This window comes from Alosa alosa, chromosome 19 (genome assembly GCF_017589495.1).
Source record: "Alosa alosa isolate M-15738 ecotype Scorff River chromosome 19, AALO_Geno_1.1, whole genome shotgun sequence".
NCBI lineage: Eukaryota > Metazoa > Chordata > Actinopteri > Clupeiformes > Clupeidae > Alosa > Alosa alosa.
In genome coordinates, this window is record NC_063207.1 from 13518827 (window position 1) to 13536326 (window position 17500).

Genomic DNA, 17500 nt, shown 5'->3' on the forward strand with positions numbered 1-17500 from the left:
CTCTCTCCATGGCGCATGTTTAGACAACAGTGCTGCACATGTTGAGCTAAAATATTGTGCTGCTACTTGGGGTGGTCTCTCTCTCTCTCTCTCTCTCTCTCTCTCTCTTCTTTAAGAAGTAGACTTGCATTTAAACCCTTCCTGCTGTTTTCTCTTTTTCTCTCTCTCTTTTTTTTCTGCCTGTAAATGCCGGAGCACTTGGAAGAGCTTTTTTAAGCAATTATATTTAATCATGCACGGGCGTCCCAATCAGAGCTGGCCTAGCCACAGTGCGAGGGTCTGGGTTTCAGATTCTCCTCCCCCGCCAAAGCCGCTCTGCCCACTGGACACAGCCCCCACCGACCACCTGGGCGAAGCACTCTGTGTCGTCCCTACTACACCATCAGCCCTTGTCTTTCTTGGTGTTCTTGGTTTGCTTTGTCTTGATATTTATTTTAGTTACGTATGGCTTTCTGTTTGTTTGTTTGTCTCTCCCTTGTCGTTCCTCCAAGTATTTTTGTAGTTATTTTAGTCTCTCAGCTTGTCTTTCTTTCACCTATTGGTAAGACCGTCATTTTCAGTGTTATTGGAAAAAAAGACACTCAAGTATGTAAACAAACACATACACATACCCACATACATATATATACACACACACACACACACACACACACACACACACACACACACACACACACACACACACATATATATACACATATATATATATATATAGATATATATATATATATATATATATATATATATATACACACACACACACACACACACACACACACATACACACAGTATCTGAGTGTGACTAAATGATGATTAAACATTTGCGTAATATGTAAGAAAAAGCGAGGTCACTTGGGGTAGTCAGGATAGGCAGACCGTGAAGTGTATTCTCTGAGACAGGCAGTGATGAGTATATCACCCATGTGAAAACTAGGGATCTGTTTGCGACGCATGTTTTCGTGTTGTGTTTGGAATGAGAGTGTGTGAGTATGCATGCTTTTGTTTTTCAGCGTCTGAGCATTGCACACACCGGCTGACCGGCCCACCCAGCTGCTGTGGGAGCCTTCCCTCCATTTTCTTACGTTTGTGGACCATAAAGATGTGTGTGTGTGTGTGTGTGTGTTTTTGTGTGTGTGTATGTTGCGATCCTCATTTTTCCCTGGTGAAAGGCAGCATTATAACGGATTTCCATGACCTCAAGCCTCCTCTGTGGCCTGTGTGTGTGTGTGTGTGTGTGTGCCCGTGTGTGCGTGTGTGTTTTCGTGCACATTATGATTTGCTTTCCATGACCTCCAGCCAGTGTGTGCTGCTCTGGGCCCGCTGCCTCCGCGCGCATGTTTAGACAACAGTGCTGCACATGTTGAGCTAAAATATTGTGCTGCTACTTGGGGTGAGTGAGGCTACACTCCCTCTCACTCTCTCTCTCTGAGTGTGTGTGTGTGTGTGTGTGATGAAGGCCCAAATTTACGTGATTGATTTAAGACCCTGACCGGGCAAGCGCTGGTCGAAGTAGCTGCCCTTTTACACTGAAGATACAACACAGATGGAGTCTGGAATGAAAATGATCGATCTGTCTTTCTAGCGGCTGTTGTGTTTGCATTATTCACACAGAGGCGTAGGGCTATTTATATTCTCTATAAAATTTGATTTATCAAAATCTTGTTAATGCATCCACATATTTTTTTCCCTTGAAGTATAGCATCGTTTTCTGTGTCTAGATGAGCATAAATTCACAGTGAACTCTGAAAATGTATTTGTCAGAGAGACTGACGTTTGTGTTTATTTACAGTAATGCTGTATGCTTTATGAGCTGTGATGAAATAGGCTTGTGGTCTGGCCTGGCCGAGAGAACATTCCAGAACCGCTCCACTAATGTCTCCCCCTTGTCCTCTTTCCTACGAGCTGAGCTTTCTGATAACACTTTGGCCCTGTAAAAAAGACTTGCCACTTGCTATGCCTCACTGTCCTATGAAATAGTTTCTTTTTTAAAACTGCTCCACTATTTAACAGGGCATTTCCGCATTCAGTGCTTTCCTTTTATGTTTGGCTTTTGTTTGTTTATTCGGGATTGGCTAGAGCTATTGTTTGCCTCTCATCTGGCATTAAGGCTCAGTACTTTGTGTATAAGTAATGGTGGATTTCTTTTCACTGACCAAAATCCTCCCCCATCCGATTCCCCCTCACTTTTCCCTCTCCCTCTCTTTCTCTTTCTCTCTCTTTCTCTCTCTCTCTCTCTCTCTCTCTCTCTCTACCTCCCCCCTCTCTCTCAGCCCCCCCGCTCACTCTCTCTCCTCTCTCTCTCTCTCTCTCTCTCTCCGTCTCTCTCTCAGTCGCCATCCCGCACAGACCCGAGAGCTGAGGCATAAGCGAATAATTAGGTAATTGCCCTCTTGATTGAGCCCAATAGGAAACGTTTCAATTAGGCTAAAACTGCGCAAGGAGGAAGTAGGCTCTTACAAAGGGAAACATTCCTTGTCATGCAACTGTCAGCCCCTCAGCCCACACCACGAGCCCGGATTTACTGGGCAGCGGCGGAGGAAACGCACAGGGGTGGGGAGGAGGAGGAGTAGAAGAAGAAGAAGAAGAAGGGGGGAAAGAGAGAAAGAGCTCACTATACTGAAGTGAGGGAAGAGTAGAAAAAAGGAGTAAAGGAGGAAAAAAAGAAGTGAAAGCTAGGGAGGGCGGAGAGAAGAGAGGGAGAGAAAAAAGAGACAGCCGAAATGATTGGGGTAATTATAGCTATATTTAAACAGGACCCCTCTCTCTCTCTCTCTCTCTCTCTCTCCCTCTCTCCTTCTCTCTCACTCTGATATGATTTGCCCAGTGATCTTCTGTCCAGATAAGATGAAGCCGCCTCAGCCCACCCCGACCGCCTGTTACAAATTACTGCCTACTGGCCACCGCCACCGACATGCGTTTCCTGGCAGCAGAGAGAAGGAGAGAAAGAGGGGGGGAGAGAGAGAGAGAGAGAGATGAGGGAAAGGGGGATGAGGGTGAAAGGAGAAGAGAAAAAGCAAGGCGATCTAGCTGTTTACTAACATAGGCTGAGAAGAAGTTGAGTCAAAGTAAAATCTATATGCTTTTTTCCCCCATGTGAATATATAATGGATGTTGGCTTAGCTCTAAAATAATGCTCATTCATGCCTTTTAGTTTCCAAAAATGAAAGTCACCACTGAAAATGTCATCCATGAAGATTATTCAATACGATGGAATGGACCTTCAGATTTAATTCAAGTGGTATTTTAATTATTGTGTCGGAATTTAATTTGATGAAGGACTATGATGATGACATGATATGAAAGAGTACTTACTTTGACTGATGACATCATTCCTTCAAGGCAGGCTATATACAGTCAAAGCTTTCATTCTTTCTGTGTGCTTAGTAGATTTTTTTCTGTTTTGCCTCCATTTGTTTGCACAAGAAGAGTATAATTTTACAGAAAAAAAAGTTGTTATCTACATGATTGGCCTCTCTGTGGTTGGTGTGACCTGCTCTGCACACTTCAGTCAGTTGTCATCATCCTTAAAAATGCACAGATTTTTTATATGTATTTTATGTTTTAAAACTTCAATAGAAGCACATGTTTGTTTTATTTCTTTGCCCGCTGTGTGTTGTTGGGTCTGAGAGAGAGAGAGAGAGAGAGAGAGAGAGAGTGTGCAAATGTATGAAGTCGTGTTAATGTATGAGTGCTCTATTAAGGTGTTTATGGACACAATGTTTATTTAGTCTGAGTGGATATTAGCCACGAGAAAAGTGGCTTGGTTTTGAGGGTGTTTTGTGTGTGTGTGAGAGAGAATGAAGGAGAGTGTGTAAGGTGGGTTTATTAGGGTGTTTATGGATGGTATGTGTATGTTTACTATGGACATTAGTTAAGTGAAGTGGTTTCACTGGTGTGTGTGTGTGTGAGAGAGAGAGAGAGAATGTATGACTCTGAGTGAGTGTGACTGTGTGTGTGTGTGTGTGTGTGTGGTCTGGTTTGAACTCCCTCAGGACGTGTGCGGTTACCAGGGAAAACTTTGGTCAATATTAATATGTTTCCTGAGTTGTCTGGTTTACACACCTGAGCCACAGACACACACACACACACACACACACACACACGAAATGTTAAAACTCATTCAAAATATTTTGAATCTCATTATCATTAATTAATATACACAGTAATTCAAACACATACACAGACACATACCATATTGCCCCTAGTTAAAATGCTATCTGTGTTGTCTGGGTTTTTTATTTTTGCTGAGTGCACCCACACACACAAACAAACACACACACATGCAAACACACACACACATACATACAGTACATACATACGCTAACATGCTTTAACAAACACACACACACTAACATGTTAACATGCGCGCGTGCACACACACACACACACACACACACACACACACACGCTAATATGCCAACACACGCACTAACATGCTAATGCACACACACACACACACACACACACACACACACACAATTTCACCCCCAGTTGGAGTCAATCTCGGCCATGTCCAGTGCACCAGTAACTCTAGCTGACGTGTTACAACCGGGCCAGATTGACCCACAGTGACCCGTGCTGACCCAGATCAGCGCAGCCAGCTGACCAGGGATGGCTAGCCGCTAACAAATGTCTGACGACTATGTCTAGACGTATACACACTCTCTCTCATATTTATACACACACACACACACACACACACACACACACACACACACACACACACACACACACACACTGCTGTAATTCCCTAATTTGTGTTTGGGTTTGGTGTGACAGTCCTGACTAACGATTGCCCTCCAGCCAAACACTAACCTGCCTGCCCAGCTCAGCTCTCCCATTCAGAGCCACACTGGCTCAGGTGGTTCTCTTACAGACCCCCGTCACAGACCCCCATACTTACACTCCCCGCACTTATGGGGGATAACGTTTAACGTCATTTAATCTCATCAGCCCTGACGGCCTGGTTCTTATACTGGTGTGTGTGTGTGTGTATGTGTGAAAGAGAGAGAGTTTGTGTGTGTTTGGGTGAGTGCTTGCTTGACCAACTTGGCTGGGATGGTGGAGAAACCGAAAAGCTTGCATTTAAGTTTTTTGATTCAGCATACTACATCATGCAATTTTAACAATAAGCACCATATGAACTTTTTATTAGACACAGATTTTTATACTATCCTAGATCCCTGTCTCTAATCTCTGAGTCTACCTGTAGCCTAATTGTGAATTGTGCCAAGTTAAGGCCTGGAGTTCATTTATACAGTCATCAGTTTAGACCACCATAAAACTCAAGTGTTGTATCATAACTTTTACATAAATGGATTTTAGGATGTAGTATTTTAACATCTATTCAAACTACAAATTACTCCTGTTTTGATGTATTATTATATTTGATGCATAACTTATTATACATATATTACTATATAAAATGTTAACTGTTGTACTGATAATAGTAACTAATATAATTATCACAGATAACTGCAAATGTATCATGTTTTTGTCATTGCAATTGCTTTTGATAATTGCAATGAATAATGTAGCAACTATTTTTGTTGTATGTAATGTAGTTTCCTTTTGCTAGGAAGCTTTTGCATTTTATTCAGTGAACAAAAATAGTGTGTATATCTATATACATATCTATGTGCAGTGTTCATTAAAATTCAACATGATAGCTACAATATAATTATGATTACTGAAAAATTTTGTTTTGAATCCAGATAAATAGATATCAAGACAAGCTGCTATTAATAAGTAGTATTTTACAGGAACTGACCTGTAATGTAGGACCTGAAATGTAGTTTGTATTCATAATTATTTCAATTGAATTTTAATACATTTAATTTCAATAAATTGTAATTATATTTAATAATCTCATCAAAGTCATTTTAACAAGAGTAAAAAACATGAAAGAGATTTGCATTATATACCCCTTCTGCAAATATAATCCCTTTCTTATAATTTACCAACTGCAGTATGTGATCGTCTGTGTACAAATGATTCCTAAACAGCGATGCCTCGATAACTTTGTGAAGCTGCATAGACATGGTAATAAAGCCATGCATGCTTGAATGTGACAGGGGGGTATTGACAGGACAAGGTAGGCAGCCAGGGAGAGAGGAAATGAGGCGGTGGGAGAGAGGAAGTGAGGCGGTGGGAGGGGGACTGTTCTGTGATGGTGCAGGTGGTATCTGCAGGGACAAGGGCTGGGTGACTAGTATGGCAAGGAAGCTATGGTTTGGTTGAGATTTTCTTTGGGCTCTAATAGGTCACCCTGACTCAGTGTTCCGCCTCCTCTTCGACTTCCTCAGCTGCCCGTGTAGACCTGTAACATTTGACATGCTTAAGTATTTTTCTTCCTCTCTTCATTTGTGTGTGTATGTGTGTTAATGCATGTCAGAGGGAGAGTGTGTGTTTGTTACACAGAGCAAGGGAGAGAGAAGGAATGTGTGTTTGTTGTGTGTATGTGTGTTTGTGTATTGGCTCACCTCACTTTTGTCTCTTTGTGTGGTTTTCTTTTCATGTTTGTGCATGCCTTTTTATATGCTTTTTTTCGTGTGTGTGTGTGGCTTACCTCTTTCGTTTTCTCAAAAGGAAAAGTCTCATGTTCTCTCTCTAACTTGTCCCTGAAGAGGGTCAATTGCAACCAGTTGGCGGCCAGTCTGCTCCAAAGTAAACATTTGGAGAGGAGGGACTGCACAGGCAGGTACCTGGGGCCTTCTGGCCTACTGTGTGTTCTCCAGCTCTCCTCCCCCTCCATATCTGAACTTTCTCTCTCTCTCTCTCTCTCTTTCTCTCTTCCTCTCTCTCTCTCTCTCACTCACCATCTCTCTCTCTCTCTCTCTCTCTCTCTCTCTCTCTCTCTCTCTCTACACACAAACCACTCTATTTTCACCGCTTTCTCCCTGTCTCTCTGCCTTCCAACTTTGACAGCACCACACACACACTTGATCACATGCATACATGCATGCACTCCCACACACACTTTTGTGCTCTTGTGCATACACACACACACACATACATACACACACACACACACACACACACACACATGCAATCACACACACAAACACCCTTAGGGTAAAAACATTTTCAGGGATCCTAAGAATGTTCCCGTGAGAGTGTCTGTCTGTGTGTTTTTGAGTGTCTTACAATTCTTGCATGTTTATAAATGTGTGTGTGTGTATTCACAAGAGCACAAAAGTGTGTGTGGGAGTGTACTGTATGCATGTGATCAAGTGTGTGTGTGGTGCTGTCAAAGTTGGAAGGCAGAGAGACACCATTCAGGAGTCCCACAGTGTACACAAACATGGTGTGCAGGATCCATGATGTTATTATGTTTATGTTTGTGGTGGTACCTATTGTGTGTTAGGGTCAGATCAGGGTCACGGTGTGCATTTCTTTTTTTTGTTTGTGTTTTTGTGGGGAGGGGAGTTTTGTTTGTGTGTGTGTGTGTGTGTTTTGAGAGTTATGGTTGGTGACTGGTTTAACTGGAGGAGTGCGGAAGGCCAGGAGCAGTCAGGACAGTTCAGCGTAGACTCCATAAATCAAAGGTGGCCAGCTGCTGGATCAACACACGCACAACTACTCACACTCACTCACACACAGAGACACACACACACACACACACACACACAACCATTCCCATTATATTAGCATGACAAGTTACTTCTTAGCATAATGAAGTCAGGCCTGTCTTGAAGCAATTTCGGCTCTCCCTACCGTGCCTCTGTGCGTTATTATGTGTGCATGTGTATGTTTGTGTGAGTGTGTGTGTGATGAGTGTGTGTGTGTGTGTGTGTGTGTGTGTGTGTGTGTGTGTGTGTGTGTGTGTATGAGTGATGAGTGTGCGTGCATGAGCGTGAGTGAGTGAAAGTGTATGCTGCCGATGGGGGAAAAATAGTTGACTCAAAAGTGGGTAGTGTGGGGAGTGCTGTGCTGCAAGTGGCTACAGCGTCTGTACCACATTCGTGTCCAAGTGCCCACAGGGACCAGGGTTCGAGGTCGACCTGGGGAATTTGCCGATCCCACCTCATATCTCTCTCCCACTCGTTTCCTGTCACTCTCTTCTCTGTCCTGTCTGAAAGGCATAAAAGCTCCAAAAATGTGAACACAATTTTTTACTAAAAAGTTAGTAAAATATCACCAGCTGTTAGAGTGTGTGTGTGTGTGTGTGTGTGTGAATGAGAGTGTAAGAGACCTGTACTGACCACATCACTGTCTTAGTATAGCAGTCAACAGTAGATGGGAAATATTTTGTGGAGTAATGCCATTTTTTGCTACTTTAAACATTATTCAGGACCCCTGAGAACTCAGTAAGCGTGTGTGTGTGAGAGAGAAAGTTGAAGGGGAGGGGGCAGAGGTGCATGCAGGTGCTTATGATTTGCAGGCCATGATAAATCATTGTTGTGTTTGGAGATGATGTCTTGTTTAATGGCTCGGTCCTTCTTCCACTCTCGCTCTCTGTCCTGCGAGCAGGTCTCGGCTTGTTCGACCGCATGTTAGTCTAATCTACTCTCAATTTTACACAAACAACCGCGATGTTAGTGACTAATCTACACACACTCAAATTTACACACACTCACACACATACACAAACACACAGGTACACACAGGCACACACAGACACAAAATGTGTGCTTTCTTACAGTCTTGGCACAAAGAGACATGCTAACATTTGGACGACCTGACATTCAGTCACACACTCGCATACACACTTGCATTCATGCAAAAGCATTTCCCCTCATCTGTTCTCGTCATTGGGCCGTCGAGCAGATGTGCAGACAGATGTGTACACGAGTAGCGATGAGGGCAACATGGAGATATTCCTTTCAACAACAAACACAGACACGTTCGTGGCCCTTACACACACACACACACACACACACACACACACACTCGCCACACACAAACAGAGAGATATGTGTATATGTTAGGCAGAGGGAACCTGTGTGTGTGTGTGTGTGTGTGTGTGTGTGTGTGTGTGTGTGCGTGTGTGTGCGCTCCTGTGTGTTTGCTTTGGGTAGCGGACTGGTCAGTGCAGGCCGTAAATCAGAGGCTTCCCTGATGGCCCCCTGACAGACAGGAAGCTAATCTGTCCCTTGTGTGCCATTGCAGCCTACCTCCCAAATAGCAAAATCTCCTGCTGCTGCCCTCATCTTGTCCTCCAGCAGCAGCAACACACACTCACACACTCCCACAGTCGCACGCACACACACACACACACACACACACAGTTGCACACACACACACATATTCACATGGTCTCTGTCACACACACAGAGACACACACTCTAGAAGGGTCAAGCAGACTTCTTCTCATGAGCAGAGAGACAGCAACAGACCCACACATGTTGAACATAAAGTGCTCAAGCCAGTGTCAAGAGTTCATTGCTGACATCTGTCATAGCAGGGGAGAGACTGGGAGAGAAAGCGAGGGAGAAAGAGACGGGGCCGGAGTGAGGGAGGTGAGGTTGTGAACCTGCCCCGAAATGCCACTTCCTCCTTCAATGGTCCATTCATCCTCCCTGACTTCCTGTATCACCTAAGATCCCAGGGTTCAGTTCGCTACAGCACCCATATAGCCACCCACGCAGCACCACACATACAGTACACACACACACACACACACACACACACACACACACACACACACACACACATACAAAGCTCCAATCTACTCATCCCACCCCATTCCATCCCATCCAGCTGCCCAAACCCTCACCCCCACTCAAGACCCATGTCTCCTGTTCATCTTCTAGTTTATTTTTCTCTATGTCTCTCTATCTATTTCTGTCTGTCTGTCTGTCTCTGTTGCTCTGCCTCTCTCTCCACCTCAAACTCTCTCTCTCACACACACACACACAAGTCATCCTTGCCACCCAGGGAGCTGATCACATCTTCCTGTGTAGCATCTCTCTTGGGCATATACATCATGGCAGCAAACAAGCTCTTCCTCTATCTGTCTCTGTTCTCCTCTACTCCACCCCCTCCTCCCACTTCAAACTTAAAGCATCCGCATCACTGACGCATGTTGCCAGTCCTGTGTTGCCTCAAGACATGCACCAATCTCATACAATGCCCCGGTCATTAGTGGACACCACCACAGTCTAATTGGTGTTTCCTATTACACAGTGAAGCGATGGACCTGTGTACCTGTCTTAATATCATGAACTATTGGCCTGCTTAACCTCAGTAGGTGATGCGTTAAAGCCTTTAGGTGACTAGCTTGAGCAGGGATGCCCTACCCCCCTCAGAGTCAACGCCACAGGGCGCTTGGACCGATTCCTGTGTGACTTCCCAGCAGCGTTGTCTTCTTCCCAGGGCCCTGGCCTGCCTGGGCCTCCTACCCCATCATTTCCATGTAAAGCAGGCTATTTCCAGACCCTCTGGGGTTTCTCAAAGCTTCTGCCCTGGCTTTTTAGGACTGCTTCGTCACTGACCATTCTATCTCTCGCTCTCTCACTTTTCTTGGTCTCTCGTCTTGGGCTCGGTCCATAAATCACCCGCTCCCATCCATCACTGCACAGCACATCCACAGCTCTGCAATTTCCAGTGTGGGTAGAAAAAAAAACACACACACACAGCAACACTCATCTCATCAGTCGAGCTCCTGTCAAAAGTGTAGGTCCGTTTCGAGAAATTGCAGGACGAAAAGATGAAACAGACAAAGCGGGGAAGTTGGAGCGCGTCCAGTGGCGAGATCCTGACCCTCTCATTACAGAGTTATGCCTCTTGTTTGCGTTCGTGCACTTGAATTTCATTAGGCCAGCTGTCTTGGGGGGCCATGCGTTCTTAAAGCCGTCATGATGCTGGAAGTGTTGGTCTCGGGCTATCTGTCAGGGAAATGTGTCGGGTAGGCCGATCATCATCAATAACCACTGACGTTACTGCTGATGGCGTAGTATGACAATTTGACTTGATGTGTCAGCTGTGTGCTTGCACTTCTGAATGAATTGTAAATTATCTCTTTAGATACTACAGTAATGGCTTCTTGCAGTATGCATGTGATAGATAAAGCAAAAATAGGCTATCAGATCATTTCGAAGAGACTTTGTGTTCCTCAGTCACATCCACCTGTCTGTGCTCAAACGAATGTTCTTTCTTAATGTTGCTTACGGTTATTGTGAAGAGGTCCTCTCTGTCAGAGCAAATGCAAAATGTTGTCTCTGGGAACACACTGAGAACACACTGCGGGCCGAGAGCTCTTCCTCTGCTCTACTCTTCTGTGGCCACTTTGTGTTTATCTCCAGGCTGGCCTTTGGCAGATGACTGACTCCCTCTTGACTCGTACACTGCTCGAAGATTCGTCTAGCGCAGACCTCAAGTCCCAAACACCCACACCGCCCTCTATAACTCAATAATGCTTACTTACATGCTTCAGAATCATGCAGAATACTGAGATGTTACATTAGCTGCATAGTGCTTGTGACATGACCATGTTTCGTTAATCATTCAACTGTGACCTACAGTATAACTCTTGGTTTTCTTGATTAGTATACTATTTTGGTGTTTATACCATTTTGGAAACTTTTTTGATGTATCGGTAGTAGAATATTTTCCTTGCTTCTTCTGCATTAGAAGGGCATTATTCAAATCTTCATACAAATTGACGGGAGTTGCACAGTGTTGCTCGGCGTGTCACCTAAGCGTTGTGTTAATGTGGCGAACACACAGTTTTATCAGGTCTGCTGCTCCCCGCGGGATTTGAACCTCTGACTTTGACGTTGCAGGGATTACACTCTACCTCCAGGAATGTACAGCTCCCTGTGGCCCCATTCATGGGCAAAGCCACAGTCCACCAGAGGGACGTGGGGCGTTAACGAGTAATTACAGAATTTAATGGCCCATAATCAGCATCATTATCAGCTTTTATGGACTGTAGGTGACTTTTTGGACAGGAAGTGAACGGTCAATGTCAGGAAGTGCTCCTAGTGACTGACCAGGGACTTTTCACGATGGAACTTGCATTAGGAAATGGATGCTGTTCATCACAGATCTGTGGAGTGAAAGGATTAGACCTGAGGAGACTGCATCACTAGACTAGACTAGAAGGAATCCTCTAACACAATTAAGATATTGTGATCTGGACATCATTGGGTTTGGCTATTTTCTCTGTTTTTGGATCCTTCTTAAGGAATCACATCACACCGACCTCACTTGTTCTCGCCATGGTGACCTCACAGGGTTCACACTCTGCCCTTTGTCCTTCTTTCCCCCCTCTCGTCTCCGCTCCTCTCATCTCTGTCGCGCCTCTCCACTAGGTGACAGTAATGGCCCAGCTCTTGTCAGGCGCTTGGTAGGATGAAGGATTGCCACACGCTGGGAGGACACATTCCCGCCTGAAGAATGGCGTGGAGAGGAGAAGGAAGGGAGGAAGGAAGGAAGGGAGGAAGGAAGGGAGGAAGGAAGGGAGGAAGGAAGGAAAAGAGCATAAGAGACAGAGAGAGAAAGAGAGAGATGTGAAGCAGTGGAATGTAGGAGATGACAGTGGAGGCAGAGGGAAGTAGATTACTGAGGGATTGATTTAAGCAATGGAAGACTGAGGAGCGAGGGGAGGGGGAGAGAGTGAGCGTGAGAGAGACACAGAAAGCGAGAGAGAGAGAGCGAGAGAGAGAGAGCGAGAGAGGGAGAGGGTGTTAAAGGTATGGAGGGCTCACCCTGGAGGTGATCACAGCTCTCTTTTGTGTGAGTGTCAGGCTGCTGTTAACAGATCGTGGGCCCCCACTAAAGCTTTACAGCTCATGCTGTGGCCCACCAAGACCTCTGGCTCCCTCTGACCTCTCTCTCTCTCTTTCTTTTTCTCTCTCTCTCTCTATCTTTTTTTTCTCTTTCTCAACTGACGTTGTTTTTCCTGTTGTTGGCAGCAGTGGTAAACAGCTGTGATGGTGGGTCTGATAACTGCGGTATCCCATGGTGTCCGATCTGATTACCAGACAGTTGTTCAGTGTTATTTAGTGGAGTAGTGGAATAGTGATATTTACAGCATCACCAGGAGATTTGCAAATAACCACAGTTATGTTCTGCAGTGTCACGCTACTGTTTGTGTAGAAAAACAGCAACAACAAAACAGTGTCATGTTTCATCTTTTTGGAAATTATGCACAATGGAAACTATTATATACTATGTGATGCTTTAAAATGCCCAAATTATTTACACAGCTCAGTGTAGAAAGACCTTAACAAACCTTTGAGTACCAATGAAATACTATAATTGAACAAGACAATGGTCATATGCTCCTACCTTACCTGTTATACAATAATGAATACCAGTGTGTGAAATCACAAATTTATCATTGCAAGCACATAGATGAGGTGATGTATGTATTTACCAACGATAACATTTTAGTTTAGTGAACATATGTTAACCATTAATACATTACTAATATGTGTATGTATTAATGCTCAACAAGATCTGTATTAAGCATCATTGCTCATTTATTACGCCTTTATTAAACAATTTCTTATTCTTACTAGATAGTCATTTATTCTTGGTAAATCTATCATATGCAACTAGTGGGCCTTGATCTAAAGTTACTGGTATATCGTATGGATCAAAATAGAACGTTTATTGACACTTAATTCACTATCTGAATGACAGAATAGTGACATATTAAGATGTTTCTATTTCGATCCATACAATATTGATAACCTTGGATCAAGGCCAACTACTTATTGAGCATTAATGCATGTTGGTTATGTAGGCCTATTAATGGCTATCATGTATTCCCTAAAGTGTTACCATCTTAGATGTATTAATTTGAAGAGAAATGTAGACCTTTTCCTTTTTTTATGTCAATTGAGCTCTCTCTTTCTCTCTGTTTGTTGGTTGATTGTTTTGATTTGTATGATAAGGCATAACATTACTGGCCTGTGTTTCTTGACACTTGGTGAAGCATGGGCCACTCACTTCTCTCTCTCACTCACTTCTTATCTACAAGTTTTGGACTGGATCAGATTCACAGGGCATCTGCATGAATTTTGTTTTGCTTTTCCGCCAACATCGCAAGATGCACCATATCTTCCATAGGGTATTTTCTCACAATGATCATGAAAGTAAAACCTACTGTATGCTGTCCGAGTGCCCTCCTAATTTAAATTAAGAATAAATGTGTAAAGCTGTTCTTTCATCTTTCTTACTTCATAAATAATGCATTCATAGCCAAGTGATGTCAGAAATTAGCCTGTCTAGGTTACTGTCATAGAAATCGCAGGATATTGCATGTTACAGTTGATACACAAAACTCACACACTCAGCTCATTTCAATGCAGGCAAAATGTATAGGAGGTCGACTAGTAGGCTAGTGACGAAGGTAAATGGCATTGCGACATTACAAATGTGGCAACAGCGCACAGTTTGGGAATTTTCTTTTTAAAATGCACTCACTATGATAGCCTACAGTTAATAGATCATGGGCTATATAACCAAAGAAGATAGATAGATAGATAGATAGATAGATACTGTAGATAGATAGATAGATAGATAGATAGATAGATAGATAGATAGATAGATAGATAGATAGATAGATAGATACTGTAGATAGATAGATAGATAGATAGATAGATAGATAGATAGATAGATACTTTATTGATCCCCAAGGGGAAATTCAAGAAAAGAAGGGATTTCCTGTTCCATTCAGCAAACAAACTACGGTTATGAACTATGTTCAGTATATGTTTTGCAGTTAGTCAAGCATTGAAATGTGGTATAATAATGTATGGGGTAATTTCCACATGAATCAGACGGAGGACAGGTCTGCCATCAGTATTTCTGTCCCTGGAGTTTGTGGACAGGCCTGCCCCTGTTGCTAAAAACAAAATCCCACTGTATCCACCACTGACCAGGACCAACTGACCATCACTGTGGAGTGGAGACACGCTCTGAGTTGGGTTATGACAGTGGCCATGGATACTGACCAAAGGTAGCTAATAAAGCGAATATCTAAAACTTATCAAAGCTTCCTCTTCTCTAACACATTGTTCCCATCTGCCTTAAGTCGTCATGGAGTTCATGGGTCAGTCATAAGCAAGTGTTTTCTTTAGAAGCTGTCAATACTGAAAAACGTCAAAAATATGTTGTCAAACACGTATCTGTTTGTTGATATGTTGCATGCCAACCGTGTTCATCTGCTCCCTTAACCATCCATTATCCTAGTGTCATGTTTACGAATATCCCTGACTTTTTGTGAGTAGTGTATTTAGTGACATTAGATTCTTGCATATTGTTGCGAAAAAAATATTCAACTTCAATTTCATTCTTCTAAATTCATAGTGTTTTTGTTCATTTCTGTAGTTGTTTCTGTAGTTGACTTGTTCCCTTAATGTGTCAGACGCACTTCCTTTCATAAGCAAAGGCTCGTTGACTTAGTCACGGTATGTAGGCTTCACACTTCACCTCTCTCTCTCTTTCGCTCACTCTCTCTCTCTCTTTCTCCAGTAGTTAGTTTGGCATTCCACAGCAGATGAAGCAGGTAGATGTACGGGTGTTCTCAGAGGTGAGCGCAGGGCCATGGGAGTTGTGTTCAGGCCGTAGCCACAGCACCGCAGCGCTTGGGCTCTGTGCTCCGTATACGGTGAGCATGTGAGCACTGATTTTCGAAGTTTCACAGCTCAGGAGGGCACTAGACTCAGTAAATACTGTAAGTACTCTGCTCAACATGATCTTAGTAGAAATCTTCCATTATTTGTGTTATATATCTGTTTTACATATTCCAGAAATTGTTTTGGCTTTGCCGAAAACAGCATAGTGGTGATAGTTTGTTCATGCATGTGACAAAACGTTTAATGATCTTCTCACGCAGACTCACACTCGGTATGCACAGTGTGCAAAGATACAGCACATGATACCTCATGTCCGTTTATTTCCTGATTGAATGCTGGCTGTAAAGATCGCAGACTGACGCTTGACGAATGAAAAGGGACTCATGAAGGGCCTGACACGTCAGTCATAAAATTCTGTGTCAGTTGTAAAGGTAGGTGGTAGGCGTGTTTGTTCAGAGCCGTCCCTGCTTGTTTGAGCTGTTTCTGCACATTTAGCTGGAAGTTAGGTAGGTGTGACGGGTAAGATTAATCACTATTAAGAGCATGTTTCCAAAAAACAAAACAAAAATCACTTACAACAGTCTCTATCCACAGCTGCCCAATTACACCTGAATCCTTGGCGGTTGTCCAATAATAAAAATAAAAAAACGTTGTTGAACAAGCACCACTGTTGAATGATGGCTCTCATCAATTAAAGCAGTCTGTATCCACAGCTACAGTGGTTGCCCAATTACAAATTGCCCAAATCCTGAACCCTTGGCAACTATAGCTACTCCCACAGACAGTGGATCTGCAGTGGTGTCAAGCATACACTAGAATGACTCTTCCATCTGACTTTAATCGAGTTCGGAGGCAGAAGAGATCATCTCTAGGTCCAATGGAAAATATCCTCACATTTCAGCAGAGGGATTTTAATTACAAATGAAAGGTGAGTCATGGAATGGACTAGAGCCTATGGGAGATTCCCCAAATGAGCATAGTTACAGACTGAATGAGTGTGTGTGCAGTAATGTAATAAAGAGTGCATGTGTGTAAAAATACTGTACATTACAGATTACAGATAAAAATGCTACTGCTTGTACTTTTATGTTTATTTTTTTGTAAATAATTTATACTCCAAGTACTAACAATTTGTGAAATCACTCATCAATCATATTCCACATAGGCTAACCGTGTGTAACACCCTCAGTGATCCTCATCACGCTAACTACCCCCATGACATCTTACAGTGTGGGGGTTGCTGGGAAATTCATCCTCGGGGTTGTCGTGGTGACATGATGGATGGCACCTGCACAGTGTTGAGCAATCACAGAGCGTTACAGCGGTGTTATTCTTTCGCACGTCTGCGTGGGAGCATTTCTATGATGACGGCGCAGGCCAAAACCAACCTCGGATAATGATCTCATCAGGGTGATGTACGAGTCTCTATCAGACCATTAGGAATGCTTCTGCCCTCAGGAGATATGCCCAGTTTTGAGAGAGAGAGACCCTTGACTCTTTGGGCATCTTAAGGTGTATATTCATTCTTCATATGGATAAAGAGCACTCTTTCGCTACTTAAAAAAAAAAGAAATTGGCTGTTCATTTTTCATTCGTTGAATGTTACATTCCTGGCACAGACAGGTCTCCATATGTTCCTCCTTGTCACGTATGTTTTTGGGGGAAATGTTCCAACCAGTGCCAAAAATTCCCATGTGTGCTCAAGCCACGCACCCCAGGAAGGCAGGAGGGCCACTCCGATGTGGGCAAATTTGTTCACAGACGCAGACAAGCTGCTGTCGTCATGCCAACCAAGCCATGTAATTCAAATTCATAACTTGTGGCAACACTCTGAGAGAAAAAAGGTCCAGGTCTCAAATGGAGTGGTGATGTTGTTGGACAGGCCGCCACACAGGTGTGTGTGTGTGTGTGCGCCCTCGTGTGTTTCTCCCACTTAAAGCATTCTCAGGTGATTGAGTGTGCCAGCA

General features: G+C 43.5%; 1 protein-coding gene across 4 annotated transcripts in view; it reads left to right on the forward strand.

Moving 5' to 3' along the window:
- The window catches only part of slc25a21 (solute carrier family 25 member 21), an 87218-nt gene that overhangs the window by 33408 nt on the left and 36310 nt on the right, over nucleotides 1-17500 (forward strand). Inside the window, exons 1-2 of one of the 4 annotated variants that reach the window (XM_048227448.1) lie at nucleotides 15467-15631; nucleotides 15794-15964. The exons of 2 other annotated variants lie outside the window; for them this stretch is intronic. Coding sequence is in view for 1 of the 2 variants with exons in the window: in XM_048227447.1 (XP_048083404.1) it covers nucleotides 16455-16461 (7 nt within the window). In the remaining variant the exon portion in view is untranslated. Of the gene's footprint in view, nucleotides 1-15466; nucleotides 15632-15793; nucleotides 15965-16304; nucleotides 16462-17500 lie in introns of those variants that run through there. One more of the 4 variants, XM_048227447.1, reaches the window with a different exon arrangement.